Source organism: Myotis lucifugus, unplaced genomic scaffold (assembly GCF_000147115.1).
Source record: "Myotis lucifugus unplaced genomic scaffold, Myoluc2.0 scaffold_17, whole genome shotgun sequence".
NCBI lineage: Eukaryota > Metazoa > Chordata > Mammalia > Chiroptera > Vespertilionidae > Myotis > Myotis lucifugus.
Genome location: NW_005871065.1, coordinates 10,465,894 through 10,479,015, shown reverse-complemented (window position 1 = coordinate 10,479,015; position 13,122 = coordinate 10,465,894). Strand labels below are relative to the sequence as shown.

The 13,122-nt window shown below is 37.7% G+C and overlaps 1 protein-coding gene across 1 annotated transcript; it reads right to left on the bottom strand.

Moving 5' to 3' along the window:
* Window positions 1-1,336: 1,336 nt before the first annotated feature.
* On the bottom strand, window positions 1,337-10,941 carry RP1 (RP1, axonemal microtubule associated). Its single transcript, XM_023750898.1, is given in 5 exon segments — window positions 1,337-6,924; window positions 9,056-9,227; window positions 10,332-10,798; window positions 10,801-10,845; window positions 10,848-10,941. Coding segments are annotated over 5 exon segments (6,366 nt in total).
* Between the last annotated feature and the right edge of the window lie 2,181 nt (window positions 10,942-13,122).

Below are 13,122 nucleotides of genomic sequence, written 5' to 3'. Positions count from 1 at the left end.
CACAATTTCACCAAAAGTACTCATTGCTCAATATAGAAGCTTATATAACATTAAGCTTTCACCTTTCAATTAGAAGTATGTATCACAATGTAGAAAAACCATACTCTATGTAGAGGCAGTCTTCATCTGGTGAAATAAATAGCAACTCATAATTTTTTTATGGATTTATTACTCATGTTCAACTGACCAAAGGTATTCTCCATAAAATCAACTACCTTTTAGTTTCTTAATACCAAATTTGTTATTTTAGCACCTCTACGTGTGACTCCACAAAACATTAATCGTCCTACTTTGAGTCAGTTCCAGACAAGAGACACAGACTTCAACATTTTATAAGACTCATTTCTATACCATCATATAGTGAGGAAGAAGAAGGGATCTTAAAAGGTTCCTGGATTAAGTCCAAGTCCCAGGCAAAATATCATGATATTCAAAGCAGAGAATTTATGGTTCACAGTCTAGTTGAATTTATCCTCTGGGCAACATGTTTTTATTTATATATAATTTTTTATTAATGCAGGTTAACACAGAAAGAATTCTGTCAAGTTCCTCTTCACAGAAGTACTTTTCCAATTCTGAAAAGCTTAGTCACCTCTAAAATCACCTCTTTTCTTTTCCAAGTTAAATAGTTCCAGTTCCTTCAATTTTTCTTCACAGAGTATGCCTTAAAATTTTCCATTTTGTATGACCTATTTGAATCTCTTGACATTTTACTAATATTTAAAAGAATATAATCTATAGGCAAAGTACTGGAGAGACAGCTTAGTAGTAGAACATCTTTTCCTAATCGTGAAGAAAAATGGTGAATCCTGTTCCACAGAAATGCTTACAAGTTCATTTAACAGATGTTCTGAGGAAAACTAAATTCAACACATTTGGCACAAGAAACGTTAGAGATTGTTGTGGAGATCTTACAATCATACTTTTATCAAATCAGTAAAGTTAATAAATGAAGTGCTTTAAGGCTATGTCTAATCTATTTATTCACCAATACATTTTGCACTGAGTGACAACATTAAAAAAAGATATAATTCTTATACTTAGGGCATTTATAATATCCTAGGAGAAAAATCAAAGAGACAGGAAATTATACATTATCAGAAAGACACACACTTCTGAAATAATAGAATAGAAACTGAGTCTGAAAAATGAAGAACAGAGGGATGATATGTCAAATCGGATTATCATTTTGAAGAAATAGGAAATTCTTGGAGGTTATCTAATCCATATCCATCCCATGTACACCATCTTATTACAAGGAAAAAAAACTCATGATGAAGAAAAGCAGTGGTGATATTGAAATTGTAAGTCTTTCTGTTCCTGCTTTCAAAATTATTTAATTTAGTTGGTTTTCCTCTTCCCAAATGAAAAAATTTTCGCCCTCAAAACCATAAAATATTTTTAATACATTTCTGTTGCTAATATTTAAGGATGTCTCAAGTAGACAGACTTGAACAAACATTTCAAAGAAGAAATAATAGTTGATATTTTCTCTTATTACTTGGTTCAGATTTGTCCTTGAGCTCTGGAATCTGTTGTTTAATAAGTTGTTATTCTCATCAACTACTTCAAATATTTCATTTGTCTGATTGTTGGGACCTTGTGTATTTGAGTTCCCATCACCCACAACTAACAGTAATGTGTGTAAGAAATTCACACAAAACCTTTTCTTTAAATATAATTGAAATTTGTTTAACTTATTTTCTTCCTCTAAGGCCAAGAAGTTAATTCTTTTTAATTTTCTTCTTTTACCCATCAAGTCAAATGTGCTATTGAAATAAAGTCGATCAAATATATCACCAATGGCTTTATCAATAAATGCATTTCTACTACTTTCTTTCTTATTTCTGAACATGGTCTTGTTTGACTCTAGGAAACAGGGGTGTATTTTCATCCATAAATAGTTGTCCAAGGAATTTTCAATATCAGAATCTTTGCAATATGCAAATCCTCGGTCTTCCTCATTTATAGGTTGGATAATAACTGTTAGTATTGGGCAATGTTGACCACAAAGGGCATAGAGTTTATCCAAAGAGTCACCCTCCTGAAGTGCACCATGAGTATTATTATTTCCAGGCAATGGCTGGTGTTTGATAGTATCATCAGAGGCAGGATGGACTTTGTTGGCAGCAGTAAAGACATGAGTGACAGAGGTGCATACTCTTTCTGACCTATGATTACCCTTCTCCTCTGCATGATGATTTCGTATTTTCTCCTTAGGACAAGTTTTATTTTGAACATCTAGCAAATCCTCCTGAAAAGGCTCAGAGTCACTACAATGAGGCATGTTAAAATAATTGCATTTCAGTTCAAGGGGTTGAGTCAGTTCCTCCAATTCTGAAGAGGAGAGTTCAGCCATGTTTGGGCCTGGGGCCAAATTTCCAAAGTGTGAATATGGTATCTCATTACTATTCCCAAGTAGAGTATCCACTGATATAGTATCTGCATTGCCACATATGCCAGAATTTTCAGGAGATGATACTCTTAGCAAATGATTTTCTTTCAGGAGCCACTTGCCCTTGTCAATCAGTACTCCTTCCTCTCTGTCCCTGAGGATTCTGTTATGATCAGGTTGTTTTGTGCTATGTTCTACAATGTCTCCCCCATGATAATTGGCCTTCGTGTCATTAAAGTCACGTTTATCTTGTCTTCCCTCCTGAAATTTCTGCAACTTAGATGAACCTCTGGATACTTGTCCAGAAGAGCCAAATGACTGACCTTCAGAACCATAAAGACCTGCTTTTCTAGCACACTGAAATTCCACAGAATTGTAAGGACAAACCTGAGATCTGTGCGGAGGCCCAGGGAAAAAAGATGGTTTAACAATCTCCACTTTACCATAAAGTTTTTCTATTGTTCTCTTAACAAGTCCTTTATTATATTCTTTCTCTTGAGCAATCTCCTCACCATTGTCATTGGAACCATCACTGGATGTTTTCCATGGCTGATCATTCTCACTGTCTTGTTTATAGTCTGACCAATCAGAAGTCACTGTTCTCTTGAAGCCGTTTTTAAAATCAAGAGGGGACTCTGAACAACTTCCAATTTCCATGCTTTTCACCATCATTTTTACCCTCATATTAGTTTCTCCCTCATTGAGTTCCTTTTCAGGAGCAGAGCAAAACACTAAAGATGGTGGTGGTGCCATCCCCCTACTGTTTGCCTTACAAATTACACCATTCCTTCTTTCTTCTTCCACAATGTTCTGGACTTCTATTAACTCCAGATTTTTACTAGTCTCTAACTCTTTTGGGATCAGTTCTTCAGTGGTTTGCTCTCCAGTATTTAGCTTTGTATTAAAGATATCAATGTCCTGCTTTTCTAATTCTTCAAAGGATTCCAGTTCTGAAATGTGTCTTTCATTTGATGTTATGCTTTCGGTTATTGAACCTGATTCTTCAGAAGTCTTTGATTCTTCCTTATCAAAGGATGTATATAAATTTTTATCCTGAGACTTTTTAAATAAACAACCTCTAGATTCATCTAGAGCACTATGTTCCTTATCAAATTCTGGTTCAGTTGCATTTAGGGAAACACCACAATGGCTTAAATTGCTATTTTGGTGTGGCACCAATACATTAAAGCCATGTTTATACCCAGGGTCTGCCAAAATATTTAGGTCTTTCTGAACATCATCAACTCTTTCTACCTCTTCAGTGAATTCCAAATTATCAGTATATGTGATTTCTTTGGAATTTAAAAAGTCACTGGTATTGCAGACTTTGATGGGAATGTAGGCCCCATCAATTGGGAAAGCTGTCTCGTAAGTATGTTTTTCCTCATGAGCACAAACCTTATGGGAAGATACTGCATCTGTAAGTGAACAGACCTTTCCTGGGAAACAAGCCTGATTCATAGAGGTCTGATCCATGGTACAGCCATCACTATAGGAAAAAACGTTTCTGAGGTTACAAGTCTCTTTTGGAGGATAAATGTTACTCACAGTGCACACCTCACATGGAGAGTTAGTCACCTCTGAAAGACAAACTTCAGAAGCACAGTCCTCATTGGCATTTAAAGAGAAGATTTTCTGTGCTTTTTCATTTTCAATGCACTTAGAAACTCTCTGAATGTTAAGTGTGGAACAATTTGCAGAAAGACCTACTGGAACCATGTCTTGTCCTGTCTCAGTGCGTCCAAAGGGATTTGTAGTTGACTCCACTAAATTGGCAACAGCAGCCTTCAAGTCATCAGCTTCCTCTGTGATGGCAACGTGCTTTAGAACCTCCAACAAGGCAAGTATTTCTGAAGTTCTATTGGTAGTCTTGTGAGCATCACCTTGACAGAGGCTATTCACACTTCCTTTTAGGTTTAGCACCAAGAGCCAAGCTAGAAGGACATTAGTGGATGAATCACATATTGGGGAATGGGAAGGCACATCTACAAGTGAACCTGGCACTTGAACAATACCATTCTGGGTCTGGTGAATACTGGAAACTAAAGCTTGCAGTTGGCGAAGCAAAAGTACTAGAAAGAGGTCTTTTGGAGTGGCCTCTTCCATTGGACCTACTTGGATGGCAGCCTCTACACTTTGCCCTTTTGTAGCTAGGTTTATTTCTTGGTAAACAAGGCTTGGTAAACAATGTCCTGACTTTTCAACAGATCCTTGACTTTTAGTATTATGATCATCAATAGTTGACTGTGACGAAGTACAACATTCATGCAGGGAAAGCAAGTAAGCATCATTCAGAGATTCAACCTGGCTCTCATGGAGATCTTCAGTAAGTTCTTCACTGTTATCTTTGTCAAAAGATTTACCTACCTCTTTATCTAGATTATCTCCTGTCAAACTATCATTTTTAGTTATGAGCTTATTACTCTTCATCACACAGTTATTTCCTTTTTCAGAACTTGTGTGATAATTATTTCCTGCAAAACCATTGTTACAACTTACCACACACCTTTCCTTTTTGCATATTGGTGCTGATTTTTTAGGTTGCAAAGCTGAATGCGGATTTATGTTCTGCAACCATCTCTGTATATAATTTTGAACTGAATGATGGGTAATATCTTCAGGAAAAACAGTGTTTTTCAAAGATGGTAAGGAATTTACCCTTGTAGCACGTTGTTTACTTACAATAGTTCCTGATTTTGACTTAGCCCCTTTTTGTTTTTTCTGGCTTTTTAAAGTTATATGTGAATTATTAACTTTTGAAACTAAACTCTTCTTTTCCATTCCTCTCAAATACCAAGATGCTACTTCTGCTTGAGCCCGTTGTCTGCAAAAAGCACTGGGGTTTTGCTCAAGAAAGTTAACCACATGAAATAAATTTTGATTTTCAAAAATATTTTTGCAATATCTGAGTTTATTATGGGGAAATGCTTTATCTCCTTGACCAACTTCTTTTTTTGCAGGGCCTCCTAAGTTTACTTTGTTTAATGGTCTGGATTTTCTTTTGGCTCTAAGTCCTTGAACCTTGGGATTCTGAATAATATTTAATTTATTTTTTTGGAAATTCTTAGAATTCACAGGATTGAGATTACTTTTGGAACAAAAATAACTTGTTTCAATTACCCTATCACTTGCATGAAGGTCTTCCTCACAAAGTAACCCTCCTTCAATGGGACTGTGTGAATCTTGCAATATGGTTTCCTGTGCAATTCTACCACTTGTGTTTATTTTCTTACTAGGGATTCCTTTAGTTGCAATCTCTCCATCCTGATGCCTATAACTTTTCACTTGCTGCTGACATATCATCTTTTTGCTGGCAACAGATGATGAAATCTGCTTTTCATTTTCTGGAAGTTTTGTTAAACGGCACTGAGAAAATTTATTAATTAGTCTGTCAATTCTTCTGGTGACAGTAGAGGATCCTACTGAAGCTGGGGTCTCAGAAATATATTTGTCAGTTCCAGAATTTGTACTTGAAGAAGGCGCTGCATCTGCTAAAATAGGACAGAAACCATCATTGGTGTTACCATAAGTTCTCAAATTCTTCATACTAGTTTTGTTGTCCGGTGTTACATTATCAACTATATCTTCCTCCACAACTACGTTTTCTGGTATAGTGTGTGGAAAGCCATGATTATGGGACATCTCTAACATCTTCTGACTTGTAATTTCTATAACACCAGCACTTACTGAACTTGATTTGAGTTGTCTGCTTTCCTTTTTTCTTTCTGAAGATGACTCCATCTGCTCATTGTTATCTATCTGAATAAGTACTGGTTTGTTAGATACTGATGACATTTTACTGCAAGAATGTGTAAACATGTGATACTCAGATTTGTTTTCTCCATCTTTCCTTCCTTCACTATAAGAAAATTGTCCAATCATTTTTTCTTGAACTTCAGTTTCAGATACTAAGGTCACACTCCCTATCACAGATTTCTTTTGTCTCATTCTCTTTGGTCCAGGTGTAGGGGGCCTATAAAAAGGATGTTCTGCTTGATCCTGAGTTCCCTGGGTGGCATTTGTGTCCATAGCAGAATTCTCACAGTTAGAAATATAAGTTTCAACCCCTTGATCTGTCATTTGAGTTTTTATCTCCTCTGCTAAGCTGTCCTCTTGATTATTGCTTTTTTCCAAAGGTGAGACATCTGCAGACAATGAACATGCTGCAATCTTTAAACCAGATTTCAGATCATCTGTTCTTCCTGGAAAACTGTTTATATCACTCTTTTCATGATTATTAGAAAGACCAGCTCTACTGACGCTGGTTGTCCATTTTATGGTTTCCTCTTCTTTTATCTTGAATCGAACTTTCATCTCAACTGTCATAGTGCCATCTTGATTAAAAATAATTGATTTCTCAACATCATCTTCAGAAGGATATATCAATAAATTCTGAGAATTCTTTTTTTCTAAGGCCAAGTAATGTTCAGGAGCAAAGGAATGGTCTGAGTAGCAATCATTATTATGCATTTTGTCAGAAGCAGCAGAATAAATCTGAGACCTTGGGCTTGAAGGCATAAGTGTGCTCACTTTCAAAATTTTAAGAGTACAAGATGCCCCGCATCAAAATATAATGTGGAAGATAGAGGAGTTATAAATACATATATCCAATAGAAGAGGCAGCAAAGGAAGAAGAAAAGGAAAAAGGAAATAATTAGTATGAAAAATATAATTTTTCTAAATTTCATAGTAAGATATCATTAATATGTTTCTCACCTCTATGTATTCATTGGTTATTTGAGTTCACTGTAATATCTGGTATATTTCTACAAATTTTTCTTTTAAAAAGAACTTTAATCATAATCCAATGAGGAGATTCATAGAACTTTAATTTTCAATTGAATAAGGCAATTTTAAAAAGGAAAGTATAAAGCGGAAATTGCCAAGTATTCTAGCAAAAATAGATTTTTGTGGCCTTTACTTTTGTTGTTTGATTTTCTTTACCAGTACTGAAATTGGAGTCTACCCAAGTGCTGCTCAGTTACTCAAACAAAGCAAGTAATAATTTATGGTGGTATTTATTTTCCCATTTGTGCATATCCAAGAGAGGCATTTATAGCATTTTGAAAGCTAAAGCATTTTTATAATTTAAAGGCTACCTTAATCAAATAATAATTATTAATTTAGCATTCACTTTGTATAATCAGTGAATCTGATTTAATATAGGGCACAAAAGAGAGCTAGACATAAGGCCCAGATATCTCATTATCTTTATAATGTGTATTTCTAGAGATAACCTTAGCATTCATGCTTCTTATACTAAATCAAATCTTATTAATGATTTGTATGGATTTTTACATGCTTGCCAACAATTAAATGCCCTTAACTTTTCAAAATATAAACCTAGAAATATTTTATCTTATCCCTCTGTACTTTTACCAAAATTTTAAATGAAAATGTCTTACTCATAATTTTTTAAAGTAAAACTTAAGGAAGCCCTCAGATTCCCTAAAACCATCAAAAATCATACTCAACAACCCATATCAAACACAAAATAATAAAATCAGTTTAGCAAAATGACCAAGGTAAATAATAGTACTGTATACATAATGAATACTCAGCAGCTAATGTGTACAAAACAGAAACATTAATAATTATCTATTGAGATTATATATAAAACTAGAGGCCCGGTGCATGAATTCGTGCACAGGTGCAGTCCGTCAACATAGCTGGTGATCGGGGCTGGTGCAGGGGAGGAGCCGGTTAGCCGGGTGGAGGGACCATGGGAGGTTGGCTGTGGGAGCACACTGACCACCAGGGGGCAGCTCCTGTGTTGAGTGTCTGCTCCCTGGTGATCAGTGCACCTTATAGCAACTGGTCAACCAGTCGTTCGGTCGTTCAGTCACTTAGGCTTTTATATACATAGATAGATAACTAAACAACAACAATAAATAACAGATGAATTTCATCCACTTTAGTAGTAAGTAGAGGGTTAATACTACTTATCCATCTCCAATTAAAATTTAAGTATAAATGGCAACCAATACTCTAGCAGAGAGCTAAAATACTTAGCACAATGAATAATGAAATTAGCCATGCCTGCATAGGGAATTTACAGCCTATCCCACACTCCTTAGCATCAAGGGGCCCTCCTCCTCCCCTATCCACATTGTGCAGTATTTCCTAAGAAATTATCAACCTAGATTATTGTTAGCAAGCAAGAAGTGGCTACATAAACCTTTGCTTTAAATAAATAAAATGTGAATCTAATGGCCTGTGTTTTTTCCTTCAATAAGTAAAGAATGCATATAGTTAGAGATTTTTAAAAATATATGCATGATATAATTAAGAGAAACTTGCAACCACCAGAGATGTCACCTACATATTCTAGAGACTTCCTCGCCAAATAAAGAACTACTGGCATTTTGATTTTTTTAAATCTAGGTATTATATGAAAGAAACCCATACCTCATCAATTCAAGTTAAACAGAAATATCACATTGATTTGGAAAAAATCTTTTAAAAATGAGATAACTTTTTATGACACTCTCCAACTATAAATATAATCAGTTTCAGTTTAGAATGTTTTTTATCCCATTTTCTCTTCTGTGATGAAGAAAGCTGGCCATTTAAGCAAAGATTTTTTGTTGTTGCTGCTGCTGTTGTTGAGCTAAAAAATCTCAGTGCTAAACAGAAATGCTGTATATTTAAGTGACTTACTCTTTTTGCTTTCTGACCTAGTATTTCCCTTGGGGTACACACGACGAGAGATCCCTGGTAATCTAGCAGGCAGCAAGTACTTCTGGATGTCATAATTTCCTGGTTTAAATGGCTCCCTCCCTGCTGCCACCACAACTCCAGGGCTCGCAATCACGGCCTGGAGACTGGGAACCTAGAAGAAACCAAAGAGGTATGGTCCTTACATAAGTAGCATGCAGTTTTGTTCTTTCCATAGGATAACTGTACAATGGATTGAATCAATTCAACAACCTCCTGGGCTTGAAAGCGAAAATCACCAAGTATTTGTTAGGCACCAATGATGTATGCAAAATAACGAAATACCAAAGTGTGGGTGGTGGCGGTTAAACCAACACCCTTCCTGAGCCTCCATATTAGCTGGAAGAAGACAGACCTGTCTTCCATCAAACTAAATAAATCTTTAAAAGGTATGCAATACTGCCTCTGCCTCCCCCACCAAAGTACCCAGCTGTAGCCAAATGTCTACCCTGCCTCTTGTGGACACAGGGGCAGCTGCAGGGGAAACTCTCCCCTGGCCCCCTCAGCAGGGATCCCAGGAAAAGTCTTTCTCTCCCTAACAGAATACATCTCTGGAGGACTCCTTTTTAAGAAATATTGTCAGCCCTAACCGGTTTGGCTCGGTGGATAGAGCGTCGGCCTGCGGACTGAAGGGTCCCAGGTTCGATTCCGGTCAAGGGCATGTACCTTGGTTGCAGGCACATCCCCAGTGGGGGGTGTGCAGGAGGCAGTCAATCAATGATTCTCTCTCATCACTGATGTTTCTATTTCTCTTTCCCTCCCACTTCCTCTCTGTAAAAAATCAATAAAATATATTGTTTTAAAAAAAAAGAAATATTGTCAGCCTGGCCAATGTGCCTCAGTGGTTGAGCATTGACGTATGAACCAGGAGGTCACGGCTCAATTCCCAGTCAGAGCATAGAACCTGGGTTGCAGGTTCTATCCCTGGTGTGGGGTGTGCAGGAGGCAGCCGATCAATGATTCTCTCTCACCAGTGATGTTTCTCTCTCTCTCTCTCTCTTCTTCTATCAATAAAAAAGGAAGAAAATAAATATACTGTCGGATGAGAATCTATGCCAACACATTACATAACTCAGCGCTCAGGGAAGGCAGGCAAGGGGAGGGAGCAGGGAGAAAAAGCAACCGCCCACGAAGATGGAGCTCGCCGGCACACACCAGGGCACCTAAGCCTTCTTTCCCCCGGGACGAGCTCAGGCGTGAGAAGCTTCCAGAACCTCACCTTCCTCCCATCCGTGGAGTACAGCCTGGTCACGCGGCACCGCATGACCTCCGCCAGGTGCTGCAGAAAGGCCTCGAAGCTCTGGGTGACCCTCCTGCTCAGAAGGACCACGCGCCCAGCGTTGGGGTCCCCGTTCCGGAACACCGGCAGCCGGCGCGGGGCGCGCAGCATGCCGGGAGCGGAGGCGGCGGGGAGGCGGTGCGCATGCGCGCCAAGGGCCAGGCTGCTGTGCCAGGGCCTTGGGCGCCGGCGGGCCTTGTCCAGGTCCACGGGCTGCACCCTCCTGCTGTGCGAGCACAGGTACGACTCGCCGTCCTCCAGCTGCTCCAGGCAGGTGATGCCGTGCCTTCCCCCAGGGGTGCTGACGTTCCTCACCCCAAAAGGCAGAGGCACCTTTCCGGACAAGCTATCCAGCAAAGCATCGAACGTCTTAAAGGAGCGAGGGTTGACCACCACCCTGACCCCACAAACTGCGGGTCTCCGCTCTTGTAGAAGCTGATCCTTTTGGCCACACGGGGTGAGTGACGCTCAGGTGGCGAAGAGAAGGAACTTGACCTTCAGAAGAAGTCGGATGCATCATGGAAAAACTAGAGGAAGGCGTTTCACTCATTTTGGCCAAGACCTAGATAGGGAAGAAAATTATTCATCTCCAGAATAACAGCACCATAAAGAATACATGATAATGATAATGATAATGATAATGCAAACTAAGTATGGTTATAGACATCCAGGCTTTTCCCAGGATTTCATTCATTCATTTATTCATTCATTACACCGGCCTGTTTTGAAAGATAATTTTAAGGGCCTAATAGTATAAGGACATAAATGAAACAGTTAAATAATGATATTTCTCATTTAAAGATAAAAACAACCTAAAGACACTAAGAAGTGACTAGGTAAATAAATTATGATATATGCACTCATGCAATGGAAAGCTAGGCAACCATTACACATGACTGTATTTATTGGCATAGAAAAATGATCATGACCCATTGCTAAGTGAAAATGCAGTTTGTAAAATACATATACTATGACATTGCTAGTGTATTCAACAGCCCTCCCTATACATGGATTTCACATCTGTAGATAAAACCAACTGCAGATGGAAGATATCCAGGAAAAAAAAAAGTTACATTTTTGCTTATGTGTACTATGTAGTTAGGCTTACAATGGTTTCGTCTCTACTGAATACGTACAGACTTTTTTCCTTGTCATTATTTCCTAAACAATACAGTATAATAACTATTTATATAGCATTTACATTGTGTCAGGTATAATCATCTCGAGGTAATTTAAAGTATAAGGGAGAATGCACATAGGTTATATGCAAATACTATAACATTTTATATATGGGACTTGAACATCCATGGATTTTCTTATCTGCGGTGTTCCTGGAACCAATCCCCTCATGGATACTGACGTTCAACTTGTACATCAAAGGTGGGCAAATGTGGGTTAATAATATAATAATTAATAAATGAATAATAATACAAGAGCAGACTCTGTTTTGTGTACTCACACCTATAAACCTTTTGCCCACCCCTGTATTTATTATACTAGTGGAAAAAGTCTAAAAGTATGAACAGCCCACTATTTATGACAGTTATCTATGATGGCAGTGCTCGGGATAATATTGATGGGGTTTTTTATACATTGCTAAATTTTATGAATCTTTAAAATTAACAGGTATTCTTGAACAATTAAAAAAATAAAGAGACACAAATTAGAAACCATCCAGTGAGAAAATTAGTTCTGCATACCCTCACAGTTAAGGAAAAGAGGGGAAATAGGAAAGATTTATAAAGTTCAATTGTCAGTTGGACGGAACCAAATGAGTTCATCTGGAGGAAAATGTTTTCTGACATTAAATTCTAGAATCACATAAATCTAGTATCACATAAAACCTTAAATAATAGCCACATTAAGACAGTGTAAAATATTTCTATTTTTGTAGAATGCAGGAAAATTATCTAACACACCACTAATCCTACTTTGGGAAACTGCAGTAAATAACTCTGTTTTGAATGACAGCTAAAAGTGGTGCAATCCGTACTGCTCCCACTACTGGTTCTCAAAGGGAAACTTCAGGAAGGAATTTCTAAGCCATTGTCAGCCAATCTCTGAGAATCTGACTGACAAGTAAGCTTCTTGTGGAAGGGTTTATCTGTTTGGGGGCTTGTTTTCCATTTGTAGCATATATGGGTATTTTCTATTGTTTTAAATCAATATAATCATTACTGTCTTTTGACATGGTAAAAAAAAAAACCTCTACAGCCTTGAAGACAAATTAAACACACTAAATAAATGTGATCAGTATTATAGAGATGACAACAGCATGTTTGTAATTATAAATGAGCTATAATAAATCTGGCCCAAATCACCTACCTAAATGTTTGCAAGTTGTCATCTAAGATTATCCAGTATCATTTGTAAACCTTACTTATATGTAACTTAGGAAAATGAATGTAAAGATCAACCTATAAATTAGGTGTCTCCCCTTCTGCCTCCCCACAGGGTTTAAAGTAATTATGGTACTTAGGACAGTAAAGGCAGCTGCAGCAGGCATGCGGATCAGGATTGGGGAATCCAGCTTTGCCGTGGAGTCAGCAAAACTGCAGCCTCTTCTCATCCTCTGCTCATAAACTGTGGTCTGACCTTGAGCGCGCTGCTTAATCTCCGTGCCCTCACCAACCGTAAGAGGGAGGAATTCCTTCAATACTTAAATAAAAGACTCCAGAACTCCTTGTCTCCAATTACTTTTTAGGTTGGTTTACTTACACATTTTTCATGA